Raw genomic sequence first — 26,274 nt, 5'->3', positions numbered from 1 at the left:
TCTCTCATTTGGTTCAAAAGGGCCAATAAAAAGTATGTGTAAACATGCGACTCAAAAGGACAACAGGCGAGAGACATATTTCTCCATTTCCTTTGTGTTCAACAGCTTGTTGGGAGAGGTAGGGCTGTCCTAGGGGCAACTACAGAAAAAACACTGGGATTCATTTACAAGGCTTGTCATTTCCCATACAGAACAGTTTGAAAAGGGATTAGTGTTAAGAGGCAAGGATTTTTGTGCATGTTACTTTTTATTGGACCAACTGCATGGTGGGGATAGACTTAGACTAAGCTTTCCATTTCTAATACTGCTTAGAGGTATTCACCTGGGAGCAAGGAACTACAGTCCTTGGCTCTGGGATGGAAACACCACATGAGCACCTTAAACTGCAACCTGACTCATGCATGCTTATTCTTGTTCTCTCCCTCAGGCATACAAGAGAATTAAACCCAAAATTCCCACGTTCTGTAGTGGTGTTTCAGCTACTGGAGAAAAAAGGAGTATTGTCACCTCCACTTACAGTGCCCCTTTATTTCGCAGAGAGCCTGACCTAATAAACATGCCCTGAGATTGCTTATCAGAGTTGGTCCACTCAGGCAAGATAGCAGGATGAACTACTAGTTTACAGAGATTGAACCCGCAACCTTTAAACAGGCACTGAGCTGCTGTTAAGTCTGAAACATTGCTGGACACGCTGAGCGGCAGAAGTTTAGGCAGCTGAGGAACTTCAGATGTTGAACAACTAGGCATTTACAAAGATTTCAAATGCCTCCAATGTTAGGCAGCAACTGAGCGGGAGATCCAACTACAGTCCCTAAATTTAGGGCTTAGGTGCCCAAGTTCTGCCCCTAAATCTGGGTCTTCATCTCTTCAGGCCTCAGTCCCTTCATATCTAAAACAGGGAATCTAGCATTTCCCTAACATCACAGGAGTGTTGCTCTGAGACAGTGAAGACTGTGAGGGAACTGGGAGCTGCAATAGGGATGTTAATAATGGTGAGAGATTCAGGTTGCAGTCACCAACACACACACATCACTCAAATCAACAAAATGAATGAGCCAAGTCTCTTAGTAAAATAATCAAAGTTTAATCTTTAATCTATAGTCCATCCAACATACAAAACTCTCTTCTCAATTCAAATGACACATCTTTGCAGCTTCTATTGCACTAAGTATTTAAAAAACAAAACAGGTATTTGGCATTTGGTTTGATGATTGAGGCATGATCCCTGCAGAGTGCTCTGAGCTGGGAAGGAAGAGAAAAATTGTCATTCAGCTTATCCAAGGGGAAAATGAGATGCATCTGAAACACTGCTATGGATGCAAACATTGTAGATCACATGAAATTTCTGATAGTCAGGCACTGTATATAAGATAAGGCTGTTGAGAAGTCAACAGATGAATGGGCAGTCCTCTGCAGAGAATTACGGTATTGTCAGAAACACAAGAATAGGCAGTGCAAGAAATAGGGGGAGCACCTTCCTTCACACAGCAAACCCTGAAGAGCTTAGTTGCATCTGTGCAACTCCCCTAACTTGTCAGAATGTGACCAAGGTGCTTTACTTTGAATGAACTCTTCGCTTCAGAGATATTTTCTATTTAGATGGGTGTTGCACTGGAGAAAACGGGACAGATTCTCAACTGGCAAAGTTAGGCAGCAGCTCCACTGATGCAGGGAGTTATGCAGACCTCTACCACTGAAGCGTTTCTGTACATAAAAACAGGAATAGCATAAACAAATAGTATGAGCTTCTGATAGTTTGGGAAGGAGAACATCAGGGTCCAAGGATAATGACTCAGCCTCCAGCTTTCAAGTGCCAGCAGCAACCTTACCTGCCTAGCAGGCTTCCAAACCTACTCCTTCCAGTCTGCCACTAAAGAGCCACCTGCTTGATAAAACTGGCCCTGTATTCAAAGCCTGAGAACTGAAAGTCTCCGTATGTCATCACGAAATCTTGAACTATCTAGCCCCCAGCTAATATCAAGTCTTATTGCATTTTATACAAAGGTAGCCACCTTGACAAACCCGAAGACACCCAAGTAGCAGGCTATTCAGGATGGAGGTGGTATCTAGTGCCTACCTGGGAACTGAAACTCAAGCACCATAATAAAAGAACATAGTTTATCATCCCAAATTTCCATTCATGAAAAGGAGTTCCCAGAGAAACTATGCACAGGGATCCCCCCCAAAAAGATACAAATCAGAAAGGTCAGGCAGACCAGGAGCCTGAACCACAGCCAGCACAAAGCTTTGGGTCTCTCACACAGGGCAAGGCTATTTTCCTTGGCATGGACTCAAGAAGCGAATGTGGCTACTCTAACAGGAATATCAGCCCAGTACAATAAGAGCTCGTTTAATCCATTTACACGTCAGATTAGAGCACTTTCAATTGCATATTCAGTTTCAGATACCCTAAATAAGCAAACAAGGGTGTGATTCTCTCTCCACCTCTAGCAAAGACCTGACACCACTACACAGAAGGCAGTAACTTCCAGAAAAGAGCTCGGCTTTGCAGAATTGGTTGTGAAGGCAACTTGTGTGTTTATGATAGGAACTTTGTCACCCAGTGAATATATCTCCTTTGAGCACAATTATCTCCACAACCCCCCCACCTCACCCCACCCCAAGCTGGTGGAACAGGTAATCCTTTTATCAGCTTTGGCTCAAGAAAAGCAATGCGATTCATAGAAGATGCCCGAACATCCAATGCCTAACTGGCCAACAAGCAAACTAGCACTGTTGCTTAGGCCTATATTATTTATCTAGTCATTTACAGGACCAGTCTCCCATCTCAATATGAAAACAGGGTGGCACAAAACTAACTGGTACTATCCCCTACTATGCAACTGGAAGTAGCATCTTGCTAAGCTATTTTCTTCATTGTATTTATGTCAATGTCACAACACTGGTAACATCCACTTAACTACAAGCTGTCCCCAACCTCTGAGCATCCAACTCACTAGGCATTAGGATAGGAAAGTAGTACATCCAGGCACAATGCTGATGGATATTCACAACCACTTCTGGAGTTTGTGAAGCCTGTAGACAAGTAAACAATGACTTCTAATCTTTGGACGGGTCAGTAAATAGCAAAGCCCCAGAGTCCTAAACATAGCACCCTCTCTTTATGCAACAACTGGTCCATTCAGCTAGAATTATAGGACCACCTATTATCCATGTTTTCAGTTTTAAAAGTGCACCATCCAAGATGGACCAAGTCCAAAGAGGTTTTGTTCCCCACATATTTTAATGCCTTTTCCTCTACTCCCAAAATCAGTATCCATGAGAACAGATCCACTCAGGAGACCAAATTTCCCGCTATAACCCCTCAAAAGCTTTGTACAAACCTTGTTATACTTCAATGGTACTGTGAATTCAGAGCCTATTCATATTGTTTACAGCTAACAAATACTGGTCATAGGTTTCTTGCCAAAGGAAATTTTTATGATGGCTGGCACTAGCATTTAAGACTGATTTGAAAATAATGGACTTTTTGACATGTCAGATGCATCTCTGAGCAGCTGGGCTGTTTGCTATTGTATACACTACTGCCAGCTCTTTAGAGAGGAACCCAAAGACATTTTAGCTTCCAAGCCCACAGGGCTATTTTGTTTTTCTCCAGCCCTATTCAATATTGCTCATACTTATAGGCCAGGTCCATTTCTTTGATTGTTTCAAATGCTACACAGTAGCAGAGGAAACCAAGAACTGCTAACTCAGGTCTTGGCAGTTCAGTCAAAAGGGTCATTTTTAAAGTATTAAGTCCACACACATTCCAGTACTGATATGGGCTTTTCAAGGCACATATGTTCACCTTAAAAGAATCCTCCCTCACATGGAAGTTTTCATTAAGCTTTACTTTGAGTAATAGGGTGTCTCCTCTCTCAGTCTCTCTCTTTTTTTTTTTTTAACTTAGTTCTTCATGCAAGTCCAGGAACTTGATTGATGTTTGATACTATAAGCCATCATGTATCATGGACCAAATCCCACAACCTTTACTTTAGGCCAAACTCCCACTCATATAGAGGAAAATACCACAAGATCAGACTCTAGTGATCAATTATACTTCATGGTGTTTGGTGATCTTATCTAAGAGGAATTTAAGCTACAAAATCCTATGCTGGAAAAAGCTTGATTTATGAGGAGTGAATTGGGCAAATTTCCCAGCAATCAGTGCTACTTGGAAGCTTGTCCCCAGGACTTCTGAGCCATTGGCTAAAAGAATTTAATTTGGAGACTGAAGACAGTCAAGTTCCCTATTTGGACTCCAGCCCTCAATGCATGAGGCAGAGGATGAAATTCCAGATGTCTAAACACCAGCACATTTTTGTTAGCACTTAATAGAAATCTCATGTCTGCTGCATCGAGTACTACCTCATTAGACTATACTAGATTGGGTAAATCAACTCTGCAGTCAAAGAGTACACTAGTCTCCCCCTCATTTTATGCAAGTAATATTGTCAGAGAAGAGGGGCTTCATTGCTAGCAGATCAGGGTGCCCACAGATTTCTTCTACACTCACTTGGTGCCAAAAATATCACAGATCCAGCCAGCCCAATTCACCTCCAGGTACAAATCACCTCTAAAACAGTCAGCAGCATTTAGCAAATGGCTTAGTGGAACAAAAGCAAGAGCAGCTCTATCCAAACTACAACTTGCCATTCAGTTATGGTGTGGGGCATAAGGGATGACAAATCTTACATATTTTGCTATAGTGTTTGGCTGATAGTTTCGGTTTCGGAAAGGATTCCAAAAGTTTGTTCCAGTCACTTTAAAGAGAAAGAGAGAGAGAGAAAATGGGAAAGTGTATTCCTCAGCTGAAAACAGTTAACACTTCCCTTTACAGTAACTTAAAACAAGTATTCTTCCACGCTTGAAAGCAAATCTCATGTCAGGTATATAAGGAGATGGCTCAACGTTCACTGAACCACCTCCACATTTTCACTTCACTAAGCTTTGACCATCCCTCACTCACTGGCAAATGTTCTCTAATGTCCCCAAGATGCTCTTCCTGCAGCTGCAGAAAGCCAAAAAAGACTTATCACGCAGAAACTTTGAGTGGATGCCCACAAGTTTGTTTTGAAAAGTATGGCCTTCTCTCAAGTGTCAGTACTCTTCCTCCTCAATTCTGTTTCCCATTTGCAAGGAGGCCTAAACACGGTCACAGTCAAATATTCACAGCTGCAAGGGCCTTCACTAGAGTGACCTGCGTGTTTGAGTCTGTCTCATTCCGGTTGTTATTTGCATTGTTACTCTTGTTAGTCGAGGCTTTCTGACGGTGCCTTTCTTCTTGTCGCCTCTTCTTCTCCAGCCGCTGCAGCTCCTTCCTTTGTTTATTAGATACCTGCAAAGAGTCGAACAATAAATACAGTTCAAAGGACCTACATGCCATGCTCACCAGGGAAAGTACTGTCTTCCTTTATCAGAGACAGGCAAACAAGCTGATACTAAAGAACCACTGGTACAATGCCGTGGTCTCAAAACTTGTGATCCAAGCCCTTTACGTAGAAATAAAATCTATCTCTTTGAGGGAAAAAAGAAATAAAATCTACCCCTTTGGGGGGAAAAAAGGCCATGTTATTCTAACATGCCCATTACTTAGCAATAAATTCAGGAACTTGCTTTCTTGCAGCAATACTTTAAGTAATGTTTGAGAGATGAAATTCAGCCAGGGCTTCCCCCATATACTGGTACTCCACTCACCCCAAAGGGATCTGTGACCTCTCACCCCCATTTCCCACCCCACCTCCACACTCTTCCATACACTTTCCATACCTTTGGGAAATGGTTTTTGCTGGCTCGAGTCTCTTCAACAGGTCTAACCTGTGCCTTGTTGTTTTCTGTTCCACCTGGAGGTAAACCCTGATTTCCAAAGATTCTACTGCCACTCCCATTCTCCTCCCACAGGGCTGAGCTACGCGGCTTCTGACCTTTGGCCTGGGAACCACACTGCTCCTCTGCATCTACCGATACAAGAGATTTCGGTCAGAGATGCTCTAAGCAAGAGTGGATCATGCCAAAGTGTTACCAGATTTATCGTAGGCCGTCAGCCATGATTATATGTAGGGTTTCTTTGTAAAAACGTCAGTAACCCATCCATGAAGCACAACCCACTGCAAAGTAAAAAGAAGGACCCTGCACACAACGGGTCTTTTTTCCTCTTCGTAGTTTCAACCTGATTTCTATCCAAATGTCTTTGTAATAGTTTTGTGAAAAAGATACGAAGAGTGACAGGTGGCAGAAGAGAGACCAGCATCCCAACAGCAGGCTCAGGATGGATTAGGTTCAGTGGGGAGATGAGTGAATAAGCATTGGAAATCCATTTATTTCAGGGGCTGAATGGCTCAAGGGATTGGTAACTTGAACTCTTTAAACTCTGTACTATCACCACAAATCCATCCCAGATTGGTTGCAGTAACATGTGTTAAGTGTTTTTTTGTGAAAATAATTGTTTGTTTTACTCCAGTTCATAGCAGAGTCGCTAAAACCAGCTTCACAACTGTCATCATACTGAAAGCGTCAGCAGAGTCACCAAAAAATAACTGGAAGTGGAAGTTCACCCTCATCCTATAAGAGGTTATCCTTCTGAGCCATGGCTTACACACACTATTAAGACAGCCAAGAGAAAAATGTGTTCTGCTATATGAGTCTCGTGTTTAAGGAATGTCTCTAATGTGGTCTATGGGGCATTTTTCAAAAGGATAAAGGTAACAGATCTGCTTACTTACTGATTCTTTTCACTTCATTCACTTGGAGAATGGCAAATATTGCAGAATCAATATCGTAGTTCTCCACTTCTAGAATCTGACTTATTAAATGAAGATCCTATCCACAAGAGAGAGAGAAAGATGCACATGTATTGGAAAGATTCTGAACCACTGTTAGTGAGGACACTTGTACAGTTAGCTACACCATTCTGACTAGAAGTTAGTTTTGTTTCTGGAATCCCTGTAGATTTTTTTTTTGCTGTGAGATGGGAGACAACAGCAATAAGTCTGAGCTACACCGAGACATGGAAACCCAAAGATCATGGCAGACCAGTACAGTGAGCCAGGTCAAGCCTGCACATATACAGCCCTTTAGAATAACAGATAGTCCCTGACCTGTATCTGTACAGGACTAAATACAATGGGCCCTGTTCTCAGTCAGCTTGAAGGCATTATTAGCAGGAGCAGTGCAGCTGCTAAATACAGCCATTTAGTAACAATGGCCCAGGTTTGTCAAACTACCTAGTGATTTTGGGTGTCTTTCAGAGACCTCTGACAAGGGCCCCAGGTTCACAAAATGGAGCTCAGCAATATTTGAAAACCTGGCTCCTCTAGGAAATGGCAAAGTCAACACATAAATAAAGAAACAAAATTACTAGTCACAAATACAAGGGCCATGCTTCGCCTGTAATTAGCCTACCTGTATTAGCAAGTATATCCAGATCTGTGGCTGTGGCAGTAAAGCTGCTCAAGAGCATCAGCCAGTGAACCATTCTCAAGTCAATCTTCACGTAACAATGGGTGCTCTCTATTTTGCATATTACTCACAAAATACTAAATACTGACCGAACACCCAGTTGCATTGCGAACTTTTTGAATAGCATCCTCTACTTCATCCTCCACCTCCTCTTCAGATTCATCCTTCTTTGGCTCAATTTTCTCCTTTTTATTTGTTTCGTTTTTACAAAGCATCTACAATAACAAGCAAGATGCACATGGATTGGCACGGGTCAAGACAAGACCCCAGAGCATAGGAAAACACAGTCATTTTAAGATGGACAAAAGGAAACTAGTGCCAGCAGCAAAGTGACCTTAGCTATTATAATCTCAGCCTTTTTCCAATATAGGTCTTTGAAACCGAATAATTTTTTTACTGTTCTTTACACTGTTTCCCATAACTCTTATTAATACTACAGGATCACAAACATACGCAATAGTTAGATTCTCTGAAACTATTAACATCATTGCACACTGTGCAATTACATGCAAACTGATTCTTGCACAGCTCAGTCTAACCCTTCATAATGACAGGTAGAACAGGCTTTTGTGTAAGACTGTTACCTGTATTGACCCCCTCTTGATTTTCAATGTATACAGGTGTGCACACACAGTAGGCTGACATGGGGCTTACTCAGAGATACTTGGCCATCCTCTCAAATCAGAAGCAGGATTAGAATTCAGCAAATCTTGGATCACAGTCCAGTAAACTAAGAATGCTGTTGAAACAGGCTGCTAGGGTGGACAACAATAACTCTTTAGCTGTAAAACTGTAATTCTGGAGAGAGATTCTCTCTTTACCAGTGCTAAAAACAAGACACCGGTGAGAAGAATCACATGCCCACATCTTCAAATTCCACAGCTGACTTCACAGGTCATTCTGTCACCACCAACCTCTGTTTGAAGATTTGCTGGAGCTTCAGAGTTGTCATTGATTCTCCGTACGCTATCATAGTGTTCTCCATGCCGATAGGCAATGTGAAGCTCCCTCACATTGCTTTCATCTGTGCCTCTGATCTAAAGAAGATAGAAATATTTTCAATGAGAACAGAAGTTGCACCAACTTTAGCTCCATATTCTGAAGAGCGTTTGATCTTTCCAGTAGTGCATAAGAACAATGCAAACATTGCCCTGAGAAGCTTCTCAGGTGGCTAATGAGCACTGTTAAATTAGGTGATGTTAACAAATCCCCCAAACATACCAAAAATAGTATCACCCATAATATACAAACTGTGGTGCTGGGAAGCAAAATCAACGCTCAATTCTTCCAACTTTAGAAGTGTAGTGCTGGTAGATTTAATCTTTAAGTAACACTGGCCAGGAAACTTATTTTAAATTTCCATTAAAACCACTTGCAACACTTTTAATCTTCTAAAATTTCTCACAAAGAGTGCTTTAGTTCCCTGGCAACCTCCCTAAATTTTTAATGAAAAGAGAAAGTATCACAATAAAGTTCCTATTCCTTTTAAAAGACATTTTTCCTTAAAAATGGTAAAATACAGTTAGGCAGTATTTAGTTAAGAGTGGCCAGCTAAGACCTCACTATTTTGGACAAGAATTGCTTTAAAAAAATCTTTCACAGGCTTGACAGGATGGCATTCATAAAATCTGCAACAAGAGATGACATTTTCTGGAGTTAACTGTAGATTTGCAAACCCAGACAAACGTCAATTGTGGAAGTCAGGTAACTGAATTTCAGAGGACTGTTTACAGCCCAATGTTCATCTACTACGTCAGTTCAAAGTTTAGCAATTGTCTACCCAAAGAGTCATCTGTATTTACTGATGGAACAAAATGTTAGGATAACTCCTTTATCGGGGTGTCTGGATAAATGAAATTACTTACACATTCATATAAAACATTGCTTAATGTCTCCACTCTTGCAATGAAATATAGAGAATTAAACTGATGTTTTCATAACTGAGTCTTTGTAAACCTGTCTTACTCACCTGTCAACTTGGAGTTTGGAGAATGGAGGCCTGAGTTACAGATGACTCCCATCACCCAAAGCAACACAAAGAATGATTTAAGGTTCTTGTGTGGTTTAAGGCTCTGCAGTTTCCCAATCCTTTCAGCTCTTTGAACCCAGGTCTTTATAGCTAAAGATATTTACCACTCACCTTTAAACTATATCCACTCTTGTGTACACATTTGTCCTGCTAATCATTTGAGATCTCAAATACAGGTTCTTTCCATTTATTTAAATTTTTTAAACTTGTTCACCTTCAAGTTTCAAGTCAACAACTTCTATTTAACTCTCCTTTCATGTTTATGGAAGTCAGTATGTTGGATGGGAACATGATTAAGTTTTTATACTTCATCAGCCTGACAGGTGGTTGCCATTATAGGAGCACAGGCATGCAGTTCCAAAAGCAGATTTTGCCATTTTCCTTGATTTCCTTCTTTGTGGCGCTAATTCTAATTTAGCAAGGCCTCCATGTGAGCTCTCCAGTAACTTACACGAGCCGTAAATCAGAGGTTTGCTGCAGGGAACATGCAACTATGTGCAGAAAGCAACCACATCACAGTTTTACCCAGCAAGGAGGTATTAAGATGCTAGTTTTCATGTGGAAATGGACTGATTTATTTTGCTCTCATTAGCAAAGGAAAATGACCAAAGCACTGATGGAAACAAAGCAAACCCTTTAACTCCACGGGTACAACAGGCAACTCAAGAAGCCTTTCTTTTTTTAAAGTAAACCAAGAAAGCTGATCCAAAACCCAAGGAAAGCAATAGGCAGAACTCACTGATGTTAATAAGCTTTGGATCAGATGACAAATGCATTAAGTATTAAGCTGAGTTAAAAGCCTCAAACTCTTACTCGACTCAGATTTTTTTTTCCACCTGGTTGCTTTGCATTTAAGGGTAATTCTTATAACACTAAGGACTCAAGCAGGACAAGGAAAGTGCATATCTGTAAAGGCAGCCCCTATGGAGGAAGGTTGGGGCAGAATGATGGATGCGAGTGGACTGTGTTCCCCCTACCTTGATTTATATGCTTTGTGATTAGGGACTTCCATCACTAGGGTTATTAACTTAATCCCTTTCACCAACATTGCATTCAGGCATGCAAAACTTGGGCTCTCATAAGCCCTGTAATTATGGCACTGAAAAGGTCAGTGGGCAAGGGAAACAGCTGTAGGTTACTGAGGTGACACACAAAGTACAGATAAGAGCACATTAACTTGAATATCCAGTTCAAAACAATAATGCAAGTAAGATTTCTATGAATTCCGGCAGAGCAGTTACCTCTGTATGCTCTGTGGGGTCAAGAAGTTGAACATTACTCCCACTGACTTGTTTTCACAATTGTCAAATTTAACATGGAACAGAGCTTTTCTTTAGCATGAGGGACAGTTAACCTGGTTCTTTTATGGTTCTGAAGTCTATGCAATAGCATACTAGAGTATGCTAAGGCAGGGACAGGCAATTATTTTGGGCACAGGGCCGCTTACTGAGTTTCAGCAAGCCATCAAGGGTTGCATGACAGACAGCCCAGCGCAGACTAATGTTAATTTTCTAAATTTTTTAGGGGCCGCATGGGCCTGATAGAATGGCCTGGCGGGCCACATCTGGCCCCCAGGGTGAATTTTGCCCACCCCTGTGCTAACACATCATTAAGACCTTCAACATGTTTCTTCTTTGATGTCTACATAGATGTCAAACCAAAAACTATGCCATTCATTGTGCTGGCTGTGAAGTGAGGCAACGTCTTTATAACCAATGAGACATAACAGATGAACCATCCTGGACTGAAGTAGCCTGCTCACTTGCTGCACCTCTGAACACACAGAGAAAACTTTCTAAGTGACTGCTTTTCCAGTAGGAACACACAAATGGTAGGGACCTGCTAGGCCACCAAATGCAGTCCTAAGCTACCACAGACCATGATATTCTTTATGTCTCAAACTGATCAAACTGCATCTTAAAATCAGTTTGCATTTTTGCCTTTACTAGCCCTGTTGGAAGGCACTTTCAGTAAATTTCACTGCCCAGACGGTTAGAAATTAGCTTTTTCTCCTGAAATTGATAAAGAACTAATTAAGCTTCACAAACAAGATCCCCATCATTCTCTACATTGTTGTAACAATCCCACTTAAAACTCAACAGCGCTGAAAGCCTCCACCAGACTTACCTCAGTCTAATCTGAAAGCAGCTACCAGTATGCATAGATCTCACACTTAGTGGTATAAATCAACTTTAAGGAAGTTGTGTCAGCTTGAGGGAGAAGGATCTGCTCCAGCATATTCACATTTCATACTTTAAACTTTGTTTTTGCCCCAATTAAAGTTCTTTACCTCATTTACATAATTAAGGAAGAGTGGGATGCTGAAGTCATTCACAATTATGCCAAGACTAAAATCTAAGATTCAGGATTCCCTTTTAAAAATACATTAAATATCAGCTTGGTACCCAAAAACTTGTCTATAAACCTCCCAACATGCAGTCAGTCCAACAAAAGGTATCACCCGCATAAATCCTTGCCTTGAATTAAACAACAGTAAATTTTAACACTATCTAGACTACCCAGCAAAAAGCAAGGCCAAATTAGGAAAGCTTAGCTTTGATTCTTACCTGCCACAGTGGAGCATTGAGCTGATGAATAACTACATTCATCTGATTATTCCTTGCAAATGCCACAATAGCATCATTGCCAGCAAAAGTGCCAGGCTTTGCCAAATTGGAGACTAGGGAAAAGATGAGAACAGATATAGAAGGGGTTAGGCACTTGGCTGCCACCTGCAAACACACCTGAAAACCACAACCTGAGCAACAACAGAAAGCAAGCCCTACCAGCAAGCATGCCATTACCTATTAGAAAGTGGCCAAGATAAAAGATTAAGTGGTCTTGGATCACCATCTCTAGCAGAACAGCTTCCCCTAAAACCATGCATGGTCATCAGCTCAGCTGTTGGTCTGAGTACACAGCAGTCTTCTCTCCATCTTCCAAACAGTTTCCCACGTTACTCAGTGGTTTCTACAGGCTCTCATAGCAAGTCTATGTAGGGCTGTTTTTCTTTTATCCATGGTTAGCATTATTCAATGCAACCAATATCAACCTTTCAATTTTGATACCACACTAAAGCCGATAATTTTAGGATGAAAATTTCAGAGGAACCCAAGGGAGTTCGGCAGTCAATGCCCACTTGGGAGCTAGGCACTGAACTTACTTAGGCTTCATTCAACTATCCCAGCTTTTTGCTTCTCCACACTTAACCTCAATTTGAATATACTCCAAGGTCAGGCAAATGCTCACCTCTCTAGCATCCCATTATTCCCCTGAAATTTGTTGGTAGAGAAAACTGGCATGATATAACCAAATGACATTTAAAGAATGAAGAGAGACTCTTAATATAGGTTTGGGCCACAAAAATAGCCTCTTCTATTAGTATCCCACCAGAACTGTACCGTGCTTCTCAAAGGGAACGTCATCTTCCACAAAAGGTTCAAAATCTTCCCGCTGTTTTATCATGTAATCCACTGTTTCCTGGCGGTGTTTGAGGTGGTTCCGGGAATGTCCCTCCAGCTGGTCACCAAGTGCTCGAAACAAACAATTGCTACAAAAGAGAAGATTTCCAGTTAGCCTGTTTCAAGTGTATTTAACACTAGGAGAAGTACCAGATTAATACCGGCATCCTCAATTTACCAACAGAAACACTACAGTGTAATCTTCCCTGCACCTCAGACCTGTAGCAATACGGGAATGAGTTTGTTTCCACTCAATGCAAAGCCTCTCTACTGAATTGCAAGCAGCAGTAAAAACTGCATTTCTGTTGCTAAAATAGAAAACTCTGGGCAGACAAAAAGCAAATCTGCGCACACCACACTCCCTTGTACGGGGCCAGAAAACCACCCCAAAGTGAATGGGATTTGGACACCACCCTGTTGGAAATGCCAGTAAAACAAGGGTGCAACAATGAGTGAGAGCCTAAATGATCATCATCAAAAGCTTGTTAATGCCATTCTTCTAACTCCCTTCATAGGCCCCATCTCCTACTCTTCCAGGTCAGCAGTTTGATTAGTGCTTCAGGGAGGGACTAGGGTGCTCACAGCTGGAATTTTGCTTAGGATGGATCAGAAATTCTCTAATATGACTTAATCTCTTCTAGGAATTAGGTCACTCAACCTGCCCCACCTTAAGCAAGTAATTACTGTGACAATCTCTCTAGAACATTCAAGGGGACTAAATGATTCACTCCTCTTTTAAAAAAATATGAACTTTCTCAACTCAATTCAGTCTATAGACATCATTTGGTCTTAAATAAAAATGGTAGCTGTAGTATTAGCTCTAGTATGTGTTACAAAAGTTAGAATATTTCATATCCTTCTACGTATTCAGTATTATTCAAAATGCAAAAAGCAAGTATAATGGGTGGGAACACACCAGATACTAAAAGCCAGACAGACACGTGACAGCCAGAGGCCAACACAAAACAGGAGGGTGAGGGCACCCATCACAGCCTCTACTCCAGCTGCTGGAACAGAAAATACGACTCCGATTCGCAAAGCTGTGCTGTTCTAGGACCCTGTTCAGAGGTCCCCTCTTCTATATTTGTCTCTAGACAGTAAGTCTGGCAGAACTGAAGGCTGTTTCTCCTCCCAGGCATCTTCTGGCATCTCCCCCAAGTATCTTTTGGAAGGAAGAAGGAACATACTTTCCACCTCTAGTCCAGAGTTTCTGATAACTCCGGAGGGGTCTCTGCTCCCCTGCCCTCCACTATGCATGGACTTATTTAGTCTCTTCCTGCTTTTAAATCAGCTTAGCAACTTGCAACCTCAGACTGAAACCAGAACCATTCTTGCCAGCTCCTCACTTGCCAGCCTAGCTCTGAATAGCAAAACTAAACTTACCAGTGCTTCACTTTGTATGACTATTGCTCACATTGCTATAGCTCATGCTGTAGGTCCCACACGTCTTACGCTCACAGAGGAAAAGCTTCCTGCTCACCAACGGACAAGTGATTTTCTGACTCCATCGACACAGAGAGCTCTATTTACCAAGTACTACTGAAACTAGCACGTTCACCTTCACACTGCTACACAGATTCACCTCACCTTTCAATTTACCCTGCAATGGCATCATGTTGTAGTATAATTGGAGGGAACAAAGTATGGCCCACTAATAACCTCTTCAAAGTCAACCTAGGGATACCCATACTGGATCAAATGAACCAGTGCATTCAAAGGCTCTTCATATTTTACATACCAGAAACAGAAGTGAAATACCGAGTCTGCTACAGTCTTCCTTACTTCAAAGGCAGGGCAGTGTGGCTTGACAGCCATCCAGAGAGGTGCCACACTGCCCTGCCTTCTGCCTAATGTCAAACTAGCCTAGCTAATCCGCTCTTCTCTTCCTTACTTTGTTAGATTCCTTCCCAATTTAGTCTAATTCACACATCACAATGAACACATTTGGTCTTACTGCATTCAGGCAACCTTGGGACATAACTTCACATGCTAACTGTTCACAGGCTGTTTAAAACCACAGCCTGGGACACAATTACATCAGCACTGAAAATCCAGGATGTGTCACCCCTCACAAGGTTTCCTGTGAGGTGTGTTCACTTTGGCATCTGGCAGAGATAGGACTGCACTCCCTGAAGCCCCAGGCTCCCTTCTGCCTCCATCCTGTTCAACTGCAAGCAGGGGGGTGTCTTTTTAAACATGGTTTGAGGGGCAGCAAATCCTTCCCTCAACTTTCATGCATGTTTCTGGGGAGCAGCAGGGATGCAGAAAGAGAAGGGGGAGCACGAGTCAAGACACAGCATGTGCTACAGGCAGGGCAGGTGCACTGCAGAGGCACTGGGCACAGAAGCAGGAAGGAGGCAGGTCTGGCACAGTGTTGCCAGGTGGATGATAATTACCGTATTTGTATGATAATTTCAACCCCTGTACGATCCATAATAGTAAAAGTGTTCAAAAAGTATGATAATTTGAGGTAGCTCATTCATATAGCATATGCAAAACGCAAGTCACTCTCAGAGAGTCTGAATTGACTTGGGGGTTTGCTGCCACACTTTCTTAGGACAGCTGGCATCAAAATAAAGAAATGCCTCAGCTTTGATGACCCACTTCTCACTCACTCACTGGTATCTTACAGCAACCAATAGAAAGTAAAGAAAACAACAACTTATTTGCAGACTTATTTCCATTTTTTTTAAGTTACAATAGTTTTTCAGCAAAGACAATCATTTTTGAGCTCCCAATATGATAATTTAATATTTAAGACCTGGCAACACTGGGCTGGCACTGCACTCGGGGTACCCAGGAGGGGCAGAGGCAGGCTGCACCCTGGCCCACACCTGCAGTGGGGATGCACACACTGCTGGGCAGCACAGGGAGGCTGTGATGGGTTGCCAGGTCTTAAATATGAAATTATCATATTTGAAGCTCAAAATTATTCCATTTGTTGAAACCTACACGGAAAAAATATGTAAATAAGTCCTCTTCTTTACAGGCAGTCCTCGGATTTACGACACAATTGGTTCCTGAAAATGGTGTCTTAAGTTGAAACGCTGTAACTCGGAACCCATCTTCCTCTAGGAAACAATGTTATAAATTGGTTCCTGAACCAAGGCCCGATACCCCGTTTTCACCAAAAATAACCAAGAACTTTGTACTCAGTCAATTATAGATGAGTAACATTAGTGTATTTATAGCGTAAATAACAATCATATTGATTTGGAAAGACTTCTTTGAGGTGACTTTGCTGGACTTTTTGAAGGGTTCTCGGCTGGAGTCTTCTCAGGAGTCTCGGCTGCAGGTTTTTCTGGAGTCTTGTCGGCTTTCTTAAATAATGTGTCCAAGGAAGTTTGGACAGACGTTCTCCAGGGAGATGGGTGACAGCAACTTGTTCTCTGTCATGGCGTCACATCGGATCAAGCGTTGTAAAGTCGAAACACGTCAGAAAGTTGAAACACGGTGTCCATTTATAGACGTCGTAACTCGAGATGTCGTAATTTGAGGATTGCCTGTACTTTCTATCAGTCGCTGTAAGACACCAGTGAACGGATGAGAACTGGGTTCTCCAAGTTGAAGCATGTCTTTATTTTGAGGCCTGCCATCCTCACACAGTGCTGGCAGGAAACCCCAAAGTCAGGTCAGGCTCTCCGAGAGTGACCTGGGTTTTGTATACGCCACATCGTAGGTTTTGAGCACTTCTACTATTACCAATCGTACATTCTCCAAGGGTTGAAATGACTGTACGCATACAATAATTATTGTACAACTGGCAACACTGAGGTGGGGGCAAGGGGCCAGGACATGGCACTGCACGGGGGAAGGCTACCTAGTGGGGGGAGGGGCATTTCGGGAGGGATACCTCCGGGGGGGAGGGGCACCGGCGCTCACCCGTCGCCCGGCACCTCGCGCAGCCGTAGGCCCAGCGCCTGCAGCTGGTTGGTGAAGCTGACGAACTCCTGGGCCGCTGCCGCGCCGCCCTCGGTGGGGGCCCGGTTGCGGCGCTCCTTGGCCAACGCCCGCCGCGCCGTCCGCTCGTCCCGCCTGCGCTCCATCTCCGCCTTCTTGCCGCCGCCCGGCCGGGCCCGCACCGCCTGCTTGCGCGACATAACCCCGGCCCTGACCCGTCCGTCGCACTGCGCATGCGCCGCAGCGCCTCCCCCCCCCCCCCCCGCTGTGTGCATCATGTGACCGGCGCGACCATAGAGATGCCCAAGAGGGGCAAGAGCGGCCGTCGGTCAGCCATGCCCATGGAGGGGTGGGGGGATGAGAAGGCTGCAGCGAGGAGAGGAGGGGGAGGCAGGTAGGGAGATGTGAGGGAGGAGGGGGAAGAAGGGGGATGGGATAGAAGAGACTGGGCCTGGGAGGCATGAGTAGAGGAGGGAGAAGGTGTGATGAGTTGATGTTGAGGGGAGTTGGCAGAGGAAGGTGCCAGTTCTCATCTTTATTCCTAAAATATTTTTTCCCTTATATATATATTCCACTTTACTGTCTCCTTGTATCACTCTTGGCTTCTGGAGTGTAAAAGGGCCTCTGTCCATAAGAGTCTCTCTGCTTGGCCAGGATTTAATGAAAGATTTGTAATGCAAAATTGTGGCTCCCTCTGCCCATGTCCTCTGATACCTATTCTTAGGGGGGTTGTTGCAGCTCTTCCCCTTTAGACCTTGCTTTGCAGCTGTGAACCAGTTCAGGGGCCGGTCGTCGTGTGCTTCACCATTGTGAGATTGGTACAAAGAATAGTTTGATAGAATAACAGATTCACAATGCTCAAATGAGAGGAAGATTTCAGATGAAACTGTCCATGAGATGGCAGCATCATAATATAGTTTTTGATGTGATGCCATGATACTGGTGCTGAGAAGATAAAGTAATTGCAGTTATAAGCAGAGTTGGAATTGTGGATCATTTGTGTTTGTGGGGTTTTTTTGGAGGTTTGAGAAGCAAACTCAGAACAGGAGATTTGATTTCTACCGGCAAAATGCTGTCTTGGTTGTGATTTTGTTCTGTTGCTTGATTTTACTGGGGTTGTAAATCAGGCCCTTAACTTAGTATCACTTCTTTAGTTAATAGAAATGGAGCGCAGCAGTTAAGCAAGTGTTTAAAGTATTTCTTGAATTTTACAAATCGGATATGTACAAAACTGCACCTTTAGAAATTGTTCCTCATGTTTAAAAAATGTTGAGTAAGGGCCACAAAACCTGAACAGGTCTAAGTATATATTATTCCCACAGTGGCATCCTTTTTGCAGCATAAATATTTCTATGTATACTGGCCCATCCCTGTTAAAAAAAAGTGTAGCTGGAAGTCTTCTGTACAGTCTAGTTGCAATATACAGAGTCAGTGCTAGAGTTTGATGCCATGAAATACAAAGCCTAAATGTTCAGCCCAAAATTTACCTGGCTTTGTTGCCTTGGTGGAATTAATTTTATCTAGTTCATTTTTTTAAATTTGTGTAATTGAGTCTGGGAAAACAAGTCGGAGCAGTTGTAAAAAAGAGACCTGCTTCCCTTTTCTAGCAAACCAGTTGATGTTCTGCAGAAGGCAGCCTCTTCTCCTGCTATGTATTGCTGGCTCTGGGCAATTTTTGTTTTAATGTTAAACTCCGCCGCACACATTCATTTGGAAGGGCTCTCAAGGAGACTTGCTTCCCAGCAAACTACTTTGTTTTGATGCTGTGGTCTTATCCCTGTTAAGCTTCCCTATAAAGGAAGCTATCTCAGCTAGCTGGTATTCTTCCCCTCATAGACTACCTAAGCAGCACCCCATTCTCCTACCCAAGTGTCAAGCTGTGCTTTTCCCCTTCTCTACAAACATTTGTCACTTGCCTGAGTCCGTATACATTTTCTCACTTTGAGGGTTACAGATAGGTAGGGCTATCTCTGAAAATGCTACCCTTTCAGGAAAGCTCATGAAGAGGGTGCATCAGTAAGAGCCTTGATAATAAAAGATGAGAGGCTGCATTTAACGGTGGGCCATTTGCTATTGTGATCCTTTTCAGGGAAACGGATCATTTCCATAAGCACCATCTATGTGCTAAAACCTTCTCCCATAATGAGGAACTGGGCAAGAATCCCAAAGGTCACAGTGGATGGCTGTCTTTTGCTTCCCCAGAAAGACATCACTCCAGGAAGCCACCTCCTGTAGGAAGGGGGTTTGATTTTAAAAAAAGGCTTTCTGCAGTTTGACATCAAGCTCTCTGCAGGTTACCTTTAACTGTACAGTCATTCAAACCACAAAGCGGAGAATGTATCAATCTTTTTTTTATGGTGTGCCCAGAGCTTTTATAATCCATGTTAAGAACTGTGGGCGATAAAGGTATAATTTTGATAGACAGTCTTCCCTACCATGCTGTGCCATTCTCAGCAGAATTCCCCAGGAAGCATTTATGGCTGCTGTGCAGCCTTTAGTGCTGCACACAGAGAATGAGAAAAACACAAGAACAGAACGGGCGGCTGAATCTGTCTGAGTCCAGTCCCCAAAATGCATTGGCTGGGGAGGTCACAAAAATGTTGCTATTTTTTCTGTTTAGTTCTGGAGGGACTTTCTTTCATATAAAGCACTTCAGCTGAATCTCTTTTTCATGCTTTCTTGCTTTCCCCTTCTTTTCTAGCTCTTTCTCCTCCTTCTTCTGTATTTGGCCCATTAACTACTTTTCATCTCTCCAAATAATCCTCTGCTTAACTCCATGTTCTCCATGGGACTCAGCTGAAGTCAAAGGAAAGATTGTTTTCAGTGGCATGAAGGTCAGATCCCCAGATACCTGTTTGATTCTTCTGTCCCCTTCTTTCTCCCTTCTGCTTTGTTTCTTTTCCCCTTTTTACTTTTTCTATCTCAGGAATAATTAAATGGCAGGCTTAGTGTTTCTGGTTCCTTTATGCTTTTCATAGCTGAAAATGGATCGACCATTTTCTTATCCAGTAGACAGACTTTCTGCACTTTAATTCCTGATCCTGGAGACCAAGCATTATATTACAAAGACATATGATAGAAATCTGTTGAATAGCCCCATTATAGTATAGATTATATTAAGGCTACTGCAGAGTTTGATGTTGTTATGTACACTAGTGCACAATATGGAGAATAGTGATATGGGATTTGAAAGCATAATCCTTTGGCCTGTCAGTGGCCACTACTTGCTAGACCACTACCATTACCAATAGCTCCACCTTAAACAAGGCTAGATAGTGGATTCAGGGTGCAACATTTTAGGCTGGTGCCAAAGATGGATTGGTAGTTCATGACCTGTATTTTAGGCTTCCTCCTATGGAAGCAAAATGGTATTGATATGGTCTTTGGGTTATAACAGGTGGGAGGAGCTGTAGACAAAGAGCATGTGCGTGTCTCCCTATCTACATGTATGTAGAAGTATAGAGGTATAATATATAAAGGAGGGACCTTCATCCATCATCTGCTTGGTATCCCAACAAAGCATGATCAGAAACTGTAGCGATCAGCTTTTCTGCTGCTTTCAAACCTGGAGGCTATCGATTCAAACAGCATCTGGCTATCCACGACTTGTGCAAGTCAGTGCTGTTCCCAAATTAATAATTCAATCATTCCATCTATTTATCACCCTTGAACTCTGTACTTTATTTATTGCCTTGTTTTCATATTAGACCTATGTGGACTTTAGCAGGAATTGTCTGAGATTTTCTGGACTGATGCCTTCCAGCTGAGTCTGCACCTGATTGATTTCTGGTTCTCTTTGTCTAACATAAGTTGGAGTTGTCTGATGGACCCTAAGAAAACACTCGAAGTTGGGAAGAGGTAATTGAAGTGGGGGAATTAAGAGTTCCCTTGAAACGAGCTAGCATTTGCACCTCAAAAGTGCAGTCTTCCATTCCCAGCGCAGTGCAGGAATAGCAGCAAAATAAGGTTGCCACTTGTGATTGTGTCTTTATGGATTTTCAGCTCCTATTTAGCAGGCCAAAGAAATTTTGGGAATATCTGTTACAAGGACATGTTTAATAGGAGTCTGACAGCTTGTGACCTTATTTCTGTTCTGAGTTCTATCATCAGCACTCTTTTCTTCCCTGTCAGTGTAACAAATTCCTGGGCTTTCAAAGCCCAGTCATAATAAGAACCAAGACAAGGTGCTCTTTGGGATCCGGCACATTGGAATTAGTACATTAGACATAGCCATGAGCCAGCGGTAGCTCTGCACCCCTGACGGAAGCATTGATCCCTTCTGAATCGTAATGTCCTCCCTGCTTCTGTCTTGTTCCAGGAAGTTATAACTTGCTGCTGGTCTGTGTCATCAGTGAAGTATGAAGCTCCTCTTCCATCTCAGTTGATGTGCTTGGGAAGTAGAACCAATGCTTCACGCTTCCAGTCCACTGCCAGCTAGTTAGTCCTGGAGTGGGGAGTTAGTAGACATGCTGTGCCTTCTTGTACACCAGGAGTCAGGATCTTGTTAGCCCTTCGGAGAGCTTAAGGAGTCTTGTACCTCCCTTGCCCGTACATGGAGTCTGCATCAGAGTGTAAGTATGGAGCATGGAGAACTCACTAATTTTTCTGTTTTAGAGTGTGTCCAGTGGAAAAGGAATATTAGTGAATCAGAAACAGGCACCCACTTACTGTAGCAGTAATTAATTTACCCAAGGTTTTATAGAAAAGGTGGGTTTTTGCCACCAAGATATATAGGCACTGCATGGCTCTGGAAAGCTGAGGGAACAGTATAGTAAACCACACACTGCCAAAAGCTAACAAATGGTAAGAGAAGAGTAGTTGGCATGCTGGATTTGCTTGGGAGGAAGGATTTTGGGTAGGGTTTCTTTTTTTCCCAGCGTGTGTTTCAAAATAGGACATGGATGGGCAACCCATCCCACTTCAGAGTTTCTGTTTTTTAAATAATCACAGGTCTAGGCTTTCACTTCATTTCTTTGTTTCTCCCTGCGAACTCAACTGGGAACAGTGAGCTAAAGGATAATCCAAGTTTAGCAGGCTACTTGCCTCTGGATGACCTTGATGTATTAAAATGTCCCAGTGGTGGGATGTAGTTTCTTTTCTGTATCACTTTTCTGTCCCCAGTTCCTGGCAAATGTCAGGAGTCTGGTGTTTTCCACTGTGGCTCAGAGGACTTATTTCCTCTGTTCTCTGAGACCATGCAGATTCAGAAACCAGCTCTACAACAAAATCACTCCTCCAGCTAAATGGAGTTGCTCCTGACTTACACAGGTGGAGAAACAAGCCTCTACTTTTACGTGCAAATGAGAATTACTGAACCCTTTGACCACAGGAGCAGAAAAGGATCTCCAAGATGCAATTCTGTAGCCTACTAGCTTACAGGAAAACTCCTACTCTTCCTCAGCAAAGGACACCAACCTCAACTCACCCTCACTCACCTGCCTTGGCTCCCTGCCGGAAACTGTCTTACCTCATTCCAGTTTCATATGCTCCTCTTTGCTCCCTACTGCTTCTCTGTAGGAGGGAGGTGTTGAAACACAGTAGCTGGGGAGTCAGAACACTTGGGTACACTTAAGGATACAGGCTTTGTACAGTGTGTTTTCTATATGTAATTCTGACCTCATTTGGTCTCCCAGGGTTACTGAACCTTCCCTTCCTTCCTCACTTTTTCCCAGCTTCTTCCTGAGTTTTCTGTATTTTACCAAAAGCATGCAGAAAGAATTTCAGAGGAAGAATGTTTCAGTTCAAGAGACTTATGTATGGGGAGAGCTGCGTCAATAGCCCAAGAGAAGGATACACTTGTGAGTACAAGCTGTTTCTGCTGACCCCCAAGAAAGAGGGAGTATGGTCTCTTGGTTAAGACATGGATCAAGGAGTCAGTTAGTGGGCTTATTTCCAAGCTATGCTAGACTCCTTGTATGAACCTTGGTCAGCATTTCATCTCCCTGTGCACTGTTTTCCCCATCTGTAAAAAGGAGAACTTCAAAAGATTTCCTTGCCTCCCATGGATAGTACCAGGAAATTTGTTAAATACTAGAGAGGTTTTAGACTGATGGAGCCCATATAAAAAGATGGGAAATCAATGTTGGGTATTTTTCACTGTGGCTTAGTAGTGAATCTCATTCGTTATGCTGATCTATAGTTGTACACAGAGAGTATGGGCATCTGAACCAGTCACCCAAGCTAATCTAGGGTAGGAGTTTACAGTGCACCAGCTACTCCAACCACAACTGCTGGTGTGCCAGCTGTTACCTCACTAAAAATGAAAGATAACCTTCATTGAGGGCTAAGCTATCAGGGATCAGCTTTCCCTTACCGTAGCATAAGAACATATATATGGGCAGTTATCATAGAACAGCTAACACACTGCAGATTTCACTCCCTTCCCTTATTGCAAGGGAACTTCTTCATGTATTCATGTCCTGAGTTTTCCACTAGCTGAGCAATGCCAAAGAAACACCAGTCTCTTCCCAGAGAGCTCACAGCTGGCTATGATGCACTGCTGTGCAAATGCAATTGTTTTCGTAAGTGGAGGGAGGGGACTCTGCCTTGTAGCTTTATGAACTCACAGAGGGTGAAAAAGATACTTTTCCTCTGATGACATATGTCCTAACCATAACATTTTTCAGTTGTATGATAGCATTCATATGAGGGCCTCAGAGACCTTTAGAGAGGTATGTTTAATAAGTGGTCTTTACCTCAATTTTGCAGATGGAGAAACTAAGGTATAGAGAAGCCAAGCAACTTACTATGGCCACACAGCCTGTTACTGTAAGAGGTGGAATTAGCACCTAATTTTCTTGACTTCCAATCTCAGGCTTTGTCCTCAAAACTTCCATGTCTGTTGTCACTAACAATGCCATCAGTCAACACAAAAATCCTTCATCTCTGTCTTGTTCCAGCACAGTCATATTTGGGGATTAGCTGAAGCTGTCCTCAAACTATGTGCTAACGTTGTGATGATGATAGTGCTATTATCCCAGTCTGACTACCAGAGCTGGACTTGTAGTTTCAATTTGCTAAGGCCATAAGAGTTGCTTCTGGGGTGGATTGCTCACTGATGTTATCGAGAATTATAAACTATCTTAGTTGTTAAAGATCTGTGTTAATCAGTAACTTGTCTCCGAAAAACGTCATTACTGTCACAGAGTACATTGTGCTTAAGCCAACTGTCACCAGTCAATCACATCTGTAACAGGAATAAAGCACCATATAAAAGGAGCCGGAGAATCAGCAAACTCTTTAACTGAGCAAAGCAAAATTGCATCAAGATCTCTCTCCATGGAGGGACCAACTAACAAGCTACACTTTGAAACTGAATCAAACTCTCTTGGACCCATGCTTGCAGAAGTGGGCAGACTGGCACCCACTGAAGAACATGCTGCTGAAATGGAAGGACTAGGGTCCTTTTCACCGTCAGACACAAAACTAGACAGTCCACATGCCACTGAATCGCCAGAAGCAGAAATGGACTGTCCATCCTCTATTAAACCTCCAGCCACAGCAATGGATACTCCAGACACCTCTAAATTCTTAGTGTCAAATGCAGACTATCGTCGTTCATCCAAAGCATCGATTGCAGACATGGACTGTCTAATCTGCTGCAATAGGTACAATATTTACCGGGTACCCAAGCTCCTGGCTTGCCAGCATGCCTTCTGTGCCGTATGCCTCAAGCTCATTGTTAGGAGTGAAGACAGAACCTGGATAATTACTTGCCCTCTGTGCCGAAAAGTCACTGTGGTATTTGGAGGGCTTATCTGCACCCTCCATGATAAAGAAGACATTCTAAGCCGTTTGGAAAGCCCTGATACGAACACTGAGATGCAGCTCTCTCCCAAAGAGTTGGACAACATTAGTGGGACCCAGTCTAGCCATGCCGCTCTCCATACTGATGAACATATTGCTAGTAGCAACAGATTGGCTATCCAGAGACTTGTGCTGCTTTTGCTGCTTGTGGTGATCCTTATTATAATCGTTCTTCCCTTTACGTATGCTGGACTGGTGAAATGGGTCCTCTGCTTTGTGCTTACTTTAGGGCTGATCATGAGTTTGATACTTTGCTGTAACCCTAGCTTCAGCTGCACCTGCGACAGAGGTTCACTCTCTTTGTGCCATAAGAAAGAGAGCCACATCATTTCTATTGCCTGAAAGGACTGGCATATGCAGTGGACTGGTATTAGCTGCAGATGTCCAAATGGAAAACGTTGGGCAGTCATAAGCATATAGAAACTTTGGGAACCATTGCTCTTGTAGTAAATTCCAAACTCCTGGCTAAAGTTTTGTACTTCAGGAAGGGGTAACAAATAACAACAATACAGTATTGCTAAATGTTGTTATCTGTATATTTGTATTTTATATGTGAGGGGGGAAAAAAAGGAGTAAAGCTTTTTCTTAAGACTTATACCCAAGTGCTCGTTTTGTTGTATTGCTCTGTGTTTGTTCAAGTTCACATTGATTTTTGACCAATAATTCAGAATGTTTATTACCTGCAATATTAGCCAGCTGGCATCCTGGGCAAACCTGGCCAACGTCTGCCCCCGTGTTTGAGCCTCTCCTTAGCTTGTGCGTATTTGTTTGCCTTAATACAAAGCCCAAACCAGCCAGAAATGCAATGCTTTTGATGCTGAGCCTGGTTTTTAACTAATTGCATCTGTTGGGTACAATTTGTGCCTCTGGGGTAGAGAAGGTGATTTCATCTGCCTGCCCTTTTACTCTTTGGTCATCTTCTGAGAGAGGTTCCAAACAGTGGTTTTTGTGAGCTGGATGTCTAACCAGATTGAAATCAACATTTTTTCATATAACTCACCAAAAAGCAATCGACCACAAAGGAATTGGGCTGAATTGAAACTGTTGTTTTTGAAGTGAAAGGATCTGCTACTTGTTAAAAAGTTGAAACCCCTCGACATGCAATCTTCTCCTGTGTACTTTACCAACTGATTCACTCACTTGAACAATAACCACAATATGAAATTCTCTCCCTGGTTATTCTTATGCATTGCCTCTTTCCCTTTTCTGTGTTCTTGCCCTCTTCACAGGAAGCCTAGAATATGACACTTCTCCCTAAGCTATCCACAGTTAGTTACACAGGGATAAAAGAGAAGGGACTTGTTAATCACTAAAAAATACCACACGGTATTTCTTTGTGCAATATGCCCATTAAAGTTTAATAACATTAATTGCTCTTTGACTTTTTTGTCTCATTGAGTTTTATACTGACATTAGCTGTCAAAACATGTCAGAGCTTCCCTACTGACAGGAACTGTAGCTGATAAAGCACTTGAAGGAGACAGTGAACTAGAATCAGTAATTAAAGCTGAGAGGACTTGGTTGGTCTGGAGTTAATGATAATTGTTCTGATAAGAAAATATAGCCCAGCTAAAACTATTGATCAGTATGAAACTGAGGAAACTAAATATTTCACTA

At 42.6% G+C, this 26,274-nt stretch overlaps 2 protein-coding genes across 10 annotated transcripts; one reads left to right on the top strand and one right to left on the bottom strand.

Moving 5' to 3' along the window:
- Positions 1 to 1,068: 1,068 nt before the first annotated feature.
- OTUD3 (OTU deubiquitinase 3) lies at positions 1,069 to 17,129 on the bottom strand. Its single transcript, XM_090023873.1, has 8 exons — positions 16,834 to 17,129; positions 12,892 to 13,040; positions 12,058 to 12,170; positions 8,376 to 8,498; positions 7,551 to 7,676; positions 6,726 to 6,822; positions 5,773 to 5,960; positions 1,069 to 5,341 (listed from the first exon to the last, which is right to left on the bottom strand). Exons 1-8 carry the CDS (start codon positions 17,127 to 17,129, stop codon positions 5,165 to 5,167), a joined length of 1,269 nt encoding a protein of 422 aa, XP_089879999.1. The 3' UTR covers positions 1,069 to 5,164.
- Positions 17,130 to 17,141: 12 nt separating this feature from the next.
- RNF186 (ring finger protein 186) lies at positions 17,142 to 25,995 on the top strand. 9 transcript variants are annotated; one of them, XM_090023881.1, is made up of 3 exons: positions 17,142 to 17,245; positions 21,170 to 21,422; positions 22,524 to 25,994. In XM_090023881.1, exon 3 carries the CDS (start codon positions 24,130 to 24,132, stop codon positions 24,997 to 24,999), a length of 870 nt encoding a protein of 289 aa, XP_089880007.1. In that variant the 5' UTR covers positions 17,142 to 17,245; positions 21,170 to 21,422; positions 22,524 to 24,129; the 3' UTR covers positions 25,000 to 25,994. The 9 variants fall into 9 exon arrangements, with proteins under 9 accessions (XP_089880007.1, XP_089880005.1, XP_089880009.1 ...); XM_090023879.1 differs by having other exon boundaries at positions 17,163 to 17,245; positions 20,576 to 21,422; XM_090023883.1 differs by lacking the exon at positions 17,142 to 17,245 and having other exon boundaries at positions 17,310 to 21,422; positions 22,524 to 22,649; positions 24,047 to 25,995.
- Positions 25,996 to 26,274: the final 279 nt, after the last annotated feature.

This window comes from Crocodylus siamensis, chromosome 12, assembly GCF_052110815.1.
Source record: "Crocodylus siamensis isolate JL-2025a chromosome 12, ASM5211081v1, whole genome shotgun sequence".
NCBI lineage: Eukaryota > Metazoa > Chordata > Crocodylia > Crocodylidae > Crocodylus > Crocodylus siamensis.
Note: the sequence above shows the minus strand (reverse complement) of the source record. Positions and strands in the feature narration are given on the sequence as shown.

Coding starts and splice junctions, on each gene's coding strand:
- OTUD3 (XM_090023873.1), bottom strand. CDS start 17,129: ATGATGCACACAGCGGGGGGGGGGGGGGGAGGCGCTGCGGCGCATGCG. Junction 13,041..16,833: donor CGCGAGGTGCCGGGCGACGG/GTGAGCGCCGGT, acceptor TCTCTTTTGTAG/CAATTGTTTGTTTCGAGCAC. Junction 8,499..12,057: donor TCAATGCTCCACTGTGGCAG/GTAAGAATCAAA, acceptor TATCTTCTTTAG/ATCAGAGGCACAGATGAAAG.
- RNF186 (XM_090023883.1), top strand. CDS start 24,130: ATGGAGGGACCAACTAACAAGCTACACTTTGAAACTGAATCAAACTCT.